The sequence below is a fragment of the Cynocephalus volans genome, chromosome 2 (genome assembly GCF_027409185.1).
Source record: "Cynocephalus volans isolate mCynVol1 chromosome 2, mCynVol1.pri, whole genome shotgun sequence".
Lineage (NCBI taxonomy): Eukaryota > Metazoa > Chordata > Mammalia > Dermoptera > Cynocephalidae > Cynocephalus > Cynocephalus volans.
Window position 1 is genome coordinate 188,825,015 of NC_084461.1, and position 10,620 is coordinate 188,835,634.

The following is a 10,620-nucleotide window of genomic DNA, read 5'->3' on the forward strand; positions in this document are numbered from 1 at the left end:
AGAGATCATGGGGAAAGGATTATGTTGATCCAGCCTCGTCCAGGGGTGTGGCGACCCCGGCACAGGGGAGGCTACTCAGACGGCAGAGGAAAGCATTTTTCTGTTACCAGTTCATTGTCCTTCCTTAGGGCACAAATCAGTCTATCCTTGGCTCATGACACAGTCTCATGGTTGCTCCCTGCATGGCCTTCTCCTGTGTGCACGTTTATATGCTCATTCATTCCTTCATTTAAATGACAGAATAAACCTCTGGGAACCTATTGCCCAATCCAAGATGTAGAACATTCCCGATAACATAGATCTTCTGTCATTTGCCTTCCCCACCCACCCCTACCTCCTCTCCCAGAGATATCTCTCATCCTAAGTTTGTGTTCTATTCTTTTGTGTTTGCCACTTGTAAAAAAAAGATTTTTTCACTAAATCACAATGTGTTTATTTCGCTTGTTTTGGAGCTTTATAGAAAATATGTTATACCGTATGTCATCTTCTGGGACTTGCTTTCTTCACACAAATCATGTTATTAAGACTCATGTGTGGTTTGGCCTGATGACTTCCTTTTTCACTGCTGTATAGTATCCCATTGTGTAACCATGCCACTATTTATCAACTATTTTCCTGTGCATGGGCATCTGGGTTCATGCCATGATTTTGCTATTAGAATAAGTGAAGGGGCCTCTTTTTTCTTTTCTTTTCCTTTTTTTTTTTAACAGCTGGCTGATACCAGAATCCGAATGGAGCCTCTTTTATGTGTTGTTTTCCTTGTTTCTGAGCATTTACATACTTGGACCAAAGCATATGTAAAAGACATGCCCTTTTTTATGTTACATTATCCCCATGAGCAATTTCTCCACATATGCTAAAATCTCATTGTCAACCTGACTTTCGATGGCTGCCTAATATTCTGACATACCAATGGACCATAATCTCTTTAACCAATCCCCAGTTGTTGGACACAGAGGTCGCCTTGGTGTTCTGCTGCTATAAATGCTGATGCCGCGAACACCCGTGCCCTTCGGACTGAGCCCTGACGATGGCCCTCGGGCCACCCTGTCGCCCTCCCCGCAGGTGAGCCTAAGAACTCGACAGCCCCGTTGAGCATCCCCAACGGCACAGCCTCCGCCAGCACCTCGGAAGACGCCATCAAGAACATTCTGGAGCAGGCGCGCCGCGAGATGCAGGCGCAGCAGCAGGCCCTGCTGGAGGTGGAGGCCGGTCCCCGGGGCCGCTCGGTGCCCCCGTCCCCGCCGGAGCGGCCGTCGCCGGCTGCCGTGAGCCAGAGCGGGGCCCCCGCCTACGTCAAGCAGGAGGACGGGGGCCGCGGGGCCACCAGCAGCAGCGCCACGCAGACGCCCCTCACCGTGCTGTCCCCTGCCGCCTTCGTGCAGAGCATCATCCGCAAGGTCAAGTCGGAGATCGGCGACGCGGGCTACTTCGAGCAGCACTGGGCCTCGGACCGCGGCCTGCTCAGCCGCCCCTACGCCTCGGTGTCGCCGTCGCCGTCCTCCTCCTCCTCCAGCCACTCCGGCCCGCCCAACGGCCGGGCCTGGCCCCGCGGCGATGAGGCCGTCCCCGCCCCCGACGACGAGGCGGCCGGGCCTGAGGAGGAGCCGCCCCGGGCGGGCGAGCTCAAGGCCGAGGGCGCCGTCCCCGAGGCGGGCGGCGGGAGGCTGGCCTACTACCCGGCCTACGTGCCGCGCACGCCCAAGCCCACCGTGCCGCCCCTGACCCCCGAGCAGTACGAGCTGTACATGTACCGCGAGGTGGACACGCTCGAGCTGACGCGCCAGGTCAAGGAGAAGCTCGCCAAGAACGGGATATGCCAGAGGATCTTCGGGGAGAAGGTGAAGGCGGTGGGGAGGGGACCCCCGGCGCCCGAGGAGGGAGGTCCGTCTGGCAGGAGATTCTGGGAGAAGCAGGATTCCCACCCAAGCAAGCCTGCGTGACCCCAGAGCCCAAGCGCTTTTTCCTGTATCCAGCTGTCCCTGGGCCCTAGGGGAAGAAGGGCCACGGCAAGGCTGGCCTTCTGTCCTGTGGTTGTTAAAACAGCCAAAGGCTTCCATCCTGGCCCATAAACAGCCACTTACCTCCTCTCCTCCAGGGCCCTCCAGACCTCCTGTGGTCCAGCCACTAAAGGGTTAAGGCATCACCCAGCCAGGAGTCTCAAGTGTGCCCTGATCGGTTGGTGCCACTGCAGTATCAGTTTTAAGTGTCACATCTGCCCATAGCAGAGGAACAGGCAAAGGATCAGGCAAGCTCAGAGGAGGGAAAAGTGACTAAAGTGGGTGACACAGGAAAGCTTCCTGGAGGAGGAGGCACTTGAACAGTCTTAAAGGCTGGGTAGAATTTTTACATGCAGGGATTTCAGGAATGGCAGTGAAGGTGGCAGGCACCTGGGATATGAAGAACAAATGTGGGGTCTCATGGGGAGGGGAGGGCTGGTCCAGTGTCCCAGGGGCCTGCTGACCTACCCTGCCTGCCCCACCCATCTGTAGGTGCTGGGCCTGTCACAGGGCAGCGTGAGCGACATGCTGTCCCGGCCAAAGCCCTGGAGCAAGCTGACACAGAAGGGGCGGGAGCCCTTCATCCGCATGCAGCTGTGGCTCTCGGACCAGCTCGGCCAGGCTGTGGGCCAGCAGCCCAGCGCCTCCCAGGGTGAGTGTTGGTGGGCCCTCCCAAGGGACACCGCAGCCCCCAGAGCCGTGGAGAGCCCTCACTCTTCCTGTCTGAGCAGTGGCGTGAGTGTCTGGCTTTTCCGCCCACATCTGCCCTGGCCCTAGTCCTGGCCACCATTACTGCCTCCCTGGAAGCCTGTAGGGTGCGCCTGGCTGGTCTCCCTGCTCCCCTTTCATCTTCCTCCAACCAGAGGGAGGCTTCTAAATCGCATGTTGATGCATTAAGCCTGGATGTTAAACCTCTAGGTGGCACCAGGTGCCTACAGCAGGTGGACAAAATGTTTTGCATGGGGAGCCCACCCTCCTGTCTCATGTCTGTAATCACTAATTGATTCCAGATCTTTTTCCCAAAGAGCCAGCATGCAGCCTTAGAATCTTTCTTTGTTTTTGTTTGGTTTTTTGGTTTTGGGGTTTTTTTTTGTTTGTTTTTTTTTTTTTTGGTGGCTGGATGGTACAGAATCTGAATCTTTGACCTTAGTGTTACCAACACTGCGCTCTAACCAACTGAGCTAAATGGCCAGCCCAGAATCCTTCTAAACGCAGGATTTCTGGCAGCTGTTACCCACCCATTAATGATGAGCTCAAGCAGCGTGGAGTCTGAGCTTTGTTGGGATGAGGAACAGGCTTAGAGCATTGCCCAAAGTCACAGAGCAGAGGCAGGGTCACTCACTTCCCCTGTGATGACCACTGGACAGAATCTGTCAGGGCCCCTGGTGAGGTGCCCACCCAACCCCCACATGGGGATGGGGCACATGGCTACAGGACAGGATATCCGACTTGCGCACTGAGACCGGAGAAGGGCAAAGACAAGGAGAGGCCAGGCTCTGAGTCCAAGGACCTTAGCCCAGTCTCAGTTTCCCCATCTGCAAAGTGGGGATTGGTCAAGATCTCAGGTTCACAGAAATGAACCAGATCGGCAGCACCCCTGTCAACAGGAATACAGACCAGAAACAATGTCAAGCGACAAAAGCCTAAGTCCTGGGTGCTAGTGTTTACTTTGGAGGTTAACACCCGCAGGAGAAGACAGCAGGCTGTTGTAGTCTTACGGCTACAAGCCTACACGTTAAATGTAAAAAGGAGCCAGCAGTCTGGGGAGAAGGGCTGCTTTGGGCAGGGAAGGGAAAAGACAGGGAGGGGAAGACTTTGGCTGTATGTGCTCTTTTTTAATTTTTTTTAAACAGGAAGGGAGATTTGAAGTGACTAGGGCAAAGTGTTGGCATCTGTTAAGGTGATGGGTCTGGGGAGAGGAGGAGAGAACTTATATTTTCCTTTCTATATATTTCTATATCTTTGAAATAGTTTATACAGTTTTTTTAATTTAAAAACCCTGCTCCATGAGATTGTCATGAGGATTAAGTGCAGCTGTTCTGATGGCAGCTGCCGTTGACCGCATCCAATGCTCAGTGGTTAAAGTGCTTTGTCCTTTAATCTCAACTGGAGGGGCTGTTCGTGGTTCCCATTTTACAGATGAGGAAATCAAGAGTCAGAGTAGTGCAGGGACTTGCCCAAGGCTGCAGACCAGGTAGTGGCAGAGCTGGGATTAGCACGTGGGGCTGTTAGCCATTAGGCCCCCCTGATTTATAGGCTCCCTAAAAGTGCCTACCCCAGAGCCTACCTGTGAAGGATTTCCATCCTTTTTTGTTTTGCTGTATTGTGTTGTATTTCAATTAGTCTTTTGTTTTGTTTTGTTTGTTTTTTGGTGGCTGGCCAGTATGGGGATGTGAATCCCTGACCTTGGATTCAAGGCTACACTCTAGGGCCGAGCCCGTGGCGCACTTGGTAGAGTGCGGCGCTGGGAGCGCTGCGACGCTCCCGCCGCGGGTTCGGATCCTATATAGGACTGGCCGGTGCACTCACTGGCTGAGTGCCAGTCACGAAAAGGACAAAAAAAAAAAAAAAAGGCTACACTCTAACCAACTGAGCTAACTGGACAGCTAGTTCATTTAAGTGTACAATTCAGTGGCATTTAGTACATACACAATGCTGTGCAGCCATAACCACTATGTAATCCCAGAACATTTTCACCAACTGGCTGGCTGGTTAGCTCAGTTGGTTAGAGCGCAGCCTTGTAACACCAAGGTCACGGGTTCAGATCCCTGAACCAGCCAGCTGCCAAAAAAAAAAAGTCATTTCTACCAGACTAGAAAGAAACCCCGTACCCATTAGCAGTCACTCCCATCCTTCCTTCCCTCTAGCCTCTGGCAACCACTAATGTGCTTTCTATGAGTTTGCCTATTCTGAACATTTCATATAGATGGAATCATACAATATGTGGCCTTTCGTGTCCAGCTTCTTTCACTTGGCATCATGTTTTCAAGGTTCATCCAGGTTATAACGTGTCAGTGCCTCATTCCTTTTTAGGGCTGAGTGAGATTCCATTCTATGGATAGACCACCTTTTGACTATTTTGAATAATGCTGCTATGAACATTCATGTACACATTTTTGTTTGAACACCTATTTTCAGTTCTTTTGGACATATATCTAGGAGTACAATTACTAGGTCATATGGTAATTCAATGTTTGACTTATTGAGGAGTTTGTAAAAGGTTCCTGTTTCTCCACATCCTCACCGACCCTTATTATTTTCCATTTTATAATTCTAGCATCCTAGTGGGTGTGAAGTGGTATCTCACTGTAGTTTTGAATTGCATTTCTCCTACATCTAATTGGGTTTTTTAAAATTTCATGATCGTGGGAGGATTTGAGTACAGGTAGGATAGAGCTGAGCAAAGATCAAGAATGGTGTTCCTGGTGTAAAGAACAGCAAAGCGAAGCTGGGAGGCAGGACCACACACAGCATGCAAAGGGCTGTGAGTGATGCCTTGTCCCCTGCTGTCCTGCAGAACAGGAAGCCAGGCCCCAGGTTCATGGAATCAGGGTCTGGAGGTGGCAGAGAGGTGAGCTGCAGCTGCTGATCCACCCTTCACAGCCACCACTTGTGCACAGCCTGGGGGCAGGAGACAGGATCCTTTGCCCACAAGATCCCACACAATGTGGCTTGGGGTGGGGGATCTGGACCTGTCCCAGCCCCACTTCTGTCCATATCCCCTCTACACGGCCACTGGGGAGGGCAGGGACTAGTACTGGAGCCCCTACCATGCAGGGAGTTGGGGGTGAGCTGGATGCCAGGGCAGGGTTACAAAGAGTGCTGACCCCTCCCCATGCCAGCTGCCTGCCTGCCACAGATCCCCGGGTAATTAACCAGACTCATTAGTGATGCCCGCAGTAGCTGGCATCAGTATTCCAGGCACTTCTGTCTGAAGCTGCTTAGAATTCTCAAGCAGTCAAAGAAGCCCTGTTTCCTGCATGCTCTCTTCCCTGTCTCATTTCTCCCATCTCTGTTTCTTTCTCTGACTGCTCCCCTTGTCCCTCTGCTGTCTTTCTCACTGTCTCTCTTTGTTCTACCTCTCTCTCTGCCTCCATCTCTCTCTTTCTCTCTCTCTCCCACCATTTCTCTCACTATCACGACCAGCTGTTCAGTTTGCCTGGGTCAGAGGGGTTTCCCAGGACATGGGACTTTCTCTACTAAACCCAGGAAAGTCCTGGGCAAATTGGGACCAGTTGGTCACCCTGCCTTCTCACTGCCCCCTGCAGCCCACAGCCCAGGCAGTGGGACCCAGCCTCCCCCTGTACCGCCTCCTGTTCCAGCCAACCTCATTGTTCACATCCGACCTCCCAGCCCTTTGGTTAGTGTACTCCTCCTCATAGAGATGGTTTCTAAATTCCTTTCAATTATTTTGTCAAAAGCAGTTCTCAAAGTTAGAGTAGTCAGAACTGCCTGCATTCTGCCTGGGGGAGTGGGGCAGAGAGGTAGGGGGGTCCTTTCCTGCTCCTCATCTGGGTTTATCTCCAGCTCCCCATCCCATTCCCTCTGGCTGAAAATCTGTCCCCCTTAGATAGGGATGTGGGTACAGATGGTTTTCCAACAGGCAGATGCCTTCAAAGACCCTTGATTCCCCTCCATCTGACCCCCAGCCCCTCTCCTGCTGCTGGCAGTGCGTGGACACAGAAAACAGCTTTGCACTTTCCCAGGTTTGGACTCCCCACCTGCTGCATCTTTGCTGGTGACAGTGAGGGTAGGACATGTCCCTGTCAGCTCCAACATCATACGGATGCTCCCTGGATGGCCAGGATGAACTCTATTGGGGGTCAGGGAAGACAGTAGAGTTTGCAAGACCCTATACGTGGGCTACCAGCCACACAGGGCTTTGATGCTACTACTCAGAATTTTGGGGTTTCACCTGTACCTTTCAGGAGCACTCAGGGGTCCTGGCCAAAATTTGCTCACCCAAAGAGGTCTGCTGAGCACCTCCTACATCTCCAGGCTCTGGAGACTCACCCATGACTAACATATGGTCCTTGTCTCATAGGGACTCATAGTTGGAATGAGAGGACAGTGATGGGCATAAGCAGACCTGAGCTCAAGTTCCGGCTTTGCCACTAGTCACTGTGTGACTTCAGACACATTGCCTAACCTCTCTGAGCCTATAAAATGGGATGATGTAGTACTTACCTCTTAGAGGTGTTGTGAAGGTCGCTTGAGATCATGGGCGTAAAGCACATAGCACTATGCTAGGCATGTAGTCATAATGAAGTAATGAAGTAATTACATAATGAAGTCATAATGAAGTAATAATAAAGAAGCTTTATTAATTATCATCATCATCATCATCACCATCATCATTGTTGTCATATGGTAAGGAAGAGATTGGCCCAAGCAAAAAATTTTTGTGAAGTGTGACAATGTGTGGTCAAGATGCTATTAGACCCCAAAAGTGCACTTCGGGGAAGGGACATTTGGGACTGGGTTTTGAAGGCTGCATAGGAGTTCAAAGTTGGGGGGGGGGGAGTCCTTCAAGGTGACAAGACTAGCCTGAGCAAAGACACGGGGTTTAGAAGAGCCTAGGATGTTTGTAGAGGGGAGTGAGGGGGACTGTATTTAGCTTCAAGTCTGTGGGGTAGGCAGCAACAAGAGAATCTAGAGCCTTAATAACCAGGACAAAGAGGTAGACATTTGTTGTGCAAGGGGCAGTGGGGAGCCATTGACAATTCTGGAGCATGGGAGTGATCCAATCAGAGTGATCCACTCGCCTTCCACAGAGAATGAAAGAACCCATCCTGGGCTCAGGCTGTCCCTTCTGGAAGCAAAGCCACTGCTCCCTTCACTTCTTAGCTGTCACACAGTTTTATGTTTATTTTAACAAATTTCCAGCATGTGGCAGTTAAATGCCTCAAGGAAGAAGCACCTTCTTTTAATTTGCTGGGATCAGATGTGGCCAATGCTGACCTTCCTAGATCCCACCACCACCATGCTTCCCACACTATTAGGGGCGTCTCCTGCCCTCACTGGTTTGTCAGGAGGCTCAGCTCATGCCAGGAAGCCCTGTGAGTGACTGACCCTTCAGGAGGTGGGCTAAGCACTTGACCCACATTATTTCACAGAGTTCCCTTGATGGCCCAAGTAGGGTTGGTGCAAGTGTAGTGCTATGTGTAGTGCTACTTATTTTATGGCCCCACTTAACAGATGCAAAGACTGAGGGTTGGCAAAGTCATCCCACCCAAGATTGCAAGCCCCAAATATCTTCCAAATGGTTTTTCTAACATATATTCACAAAAAAAATGTCCTCTGACAAATGAAAAATATGGACAGTGTACTGTGTCCATATGTCCAAATGAAAAATATGGACAGCCAGTGTACTATGGCTGTACATCTTTCACTATGTTACTTTTTATTTTGGCAGGATGGTCCACTGCAGAAATTCACCATATTTTATTTAGCTAACCTCCAGTGGTTGAACTTGTAGATCATTGCTGACTTCTTTTTTTGTTATTAACTTCTCATTTTGGTGTAATTTCTAATTTACAGAAGAGTTAAAACAATAAAACAAGAGACTCCCTATAGGCTACACCCAGATTCACCAATTATTAATTTTGCAACACTGTGCTCTTTCTCTCCCATTTGAGGAATTAGCTGACAACATTGTGGCCTTTCCCCCTAAATACTCCAGCAAGTTTTTCTCAAGAAGTTCTACAGTGATACAGTACTGTTACCTAACTTACCATGTATATTCAAGTTTCTTCAGTTGCCCCAATAACATGCTTTATCTATGTAGTTAGTTATATAGCCATAATTTATAATTATGTAAAAATAAATTACATATATAAAGTGTTTTCCTGCACAGGATCAGATTCAGGATCCCTTGTTGTATTTAGTGGTCGTGTTTCAATTTGGACAGTTCCTCTTCCTGTCTGTTTTCCAATTTTGACATCTTTGAGGATTAGAGGCCAGTTAGAAACTGTCTCAGTTTGGGTTCGCCTGATCCTCCATCATGATTAAATTCAGGCTGTGGCCTTTTGTTGGGAATATCACAGAAGTGACACTTTGCTCCCCAGTACATCATATCAGGAGGCACAGACTGTTGATTTGCCCTGTGATGGTGATGTTAACTTTGATCACTTGGTTAAGGTGATGTCTACCAGGTATCTCTCCTTAAAGTGACCATTTTTCCCTCTGTAACTAGTAAGGATTTTGTGGGGAGATAGTTGGAGACATTATAAATATCCTATTCCTCCTCAAAATTTCATACACTGGTTTTAGCACCCAGACTGGTCACTTCCTGGGATCTTACTGTGGTGGTTGTGGAACGGGTTGTTGCCAACTCCTCCTAGCTCTAACAAGCGAGTCTGCCCAGACTGTGTGTGTCCATTGCCAGATTGCAGTAACCACCGTATCTGTCTCTCTGTGGCCCACAGCCAGTCCAACTGAGCCAAGGTCCTCACCATCTCCACCCCCCAGCCCCATGGAGCCTGAGAAGAGCTCCCAGGAGCCCCTGAGCCTGTCCCTGGAAAGCAGCAAGGAAAACCAGCAGCCAGAGGGCCGTTCAGGCTCCTCACTGGGTGGGAAGATGTACTCAAGCAGCCAGGCCACAGGAGGCATCCAGGAGATTGTGGCCATGTCCCCCGAGCTGGACACATACTCCATCACGAAGAGGGTCAAGGAGGTCCTCACAGACAATAACCTAGGTACGGGGTGGCAGGAATTGGGGATGCTGCCTCCCATGCTGGTTGGCTCCCACTTGCCTTTTGCAAAGTGCCCATGGTGAGATCCCAGAGCCCTGGGGTGCAGCCTGGAGGTGCTGCTCAGCCCTGGGACACTCAGGACCCTGTGTGTGCATCTGACTGTGACCTGGGTCTGGGATGGGAAAAAGGGAGGTGAATGCACATCTGATGTGACCTGGAATTCTCAGCCCACAGCTCTCAAAATGTTTTTCCAGAAGGACTTAGAGAGTCCCAGTCACTGGGAGTCTCCTGCATGATCCTCACCCAGTGCTGGAATCCTTGCCCTCTGGAGGCACAGTGGAGAAATGTCTTCTGGGGCTCTTTCCCTTTTGAAATCACAAACTCCTCTGGGTCTTAGATGAAGGTTATGCCCCCCTCCCAGAAAGATGCATGCAAATCCCAAGTTTTTCACTACCATTTCTATTATAAAAATAAGACATATTCATCGCTTTAAAATAGCAAATAGTATAGAAAAGAAAATAAGTTTAAAAGTAAATAAATAAATAAATGAATATCCCCGGCCTGTCAATCACACTCTAGTCTTTATGTATCTTTCACACTTTCTGAACACATACAAGAATATATATACACATAATTTCTTCTCTTCTTTTTTGATATGGATGAAATTATAATACGTATCGTCTTGCAGTTTTCTTTTGCAAAATGCACACTGTTTTGTGGATGCCCTTCCACATTAGATTGATCATATCATCTGCATTCATTTTCACTGTTATGAAGTGTTTGGGGCCATGGATGTGCCAGAGGTTTTCACCCAACTTATGGGCATTTTGATTGTTTCCAATTTCTTGCTACTTCTAAAAATAGGTCTGTGTACATCTTTGTGCCCTCGGGCAAGTAGAGCTCTAGGATGAATCCCTGGCAGTGGA

General features: G+C 49.7%; 1 protein-coding gene across 1 annotated transcript in view; it reads left to right on the forward strand.

Annotated features, from left to right (window-relative positions):
• The window catches only part of CUX2 (cut like homeobox 2), a 257,024-nt gene that overhangs the window by 239,784 nt on the left and 6,620 nt on the right, over positions 1-10,620 (forward strand). Inside the window, exons 17-19 of the mRNA XM_063085887.1 lie at positions 1,066-1,841; positions 2,493-2,652; positions 9,428-9,697. Of these exons, the coding sequence (XP_062941957.1) occupies positions 1,066-1,841; positions 2,493-2,652; positions 9,428-9,697 (1,206 nt within the window). The remainder of the gene's footprint in view (positions 1-1,065; positions 1,842-2,492; positions 2,653-9,427; positions 9,698-10,620) is intronic.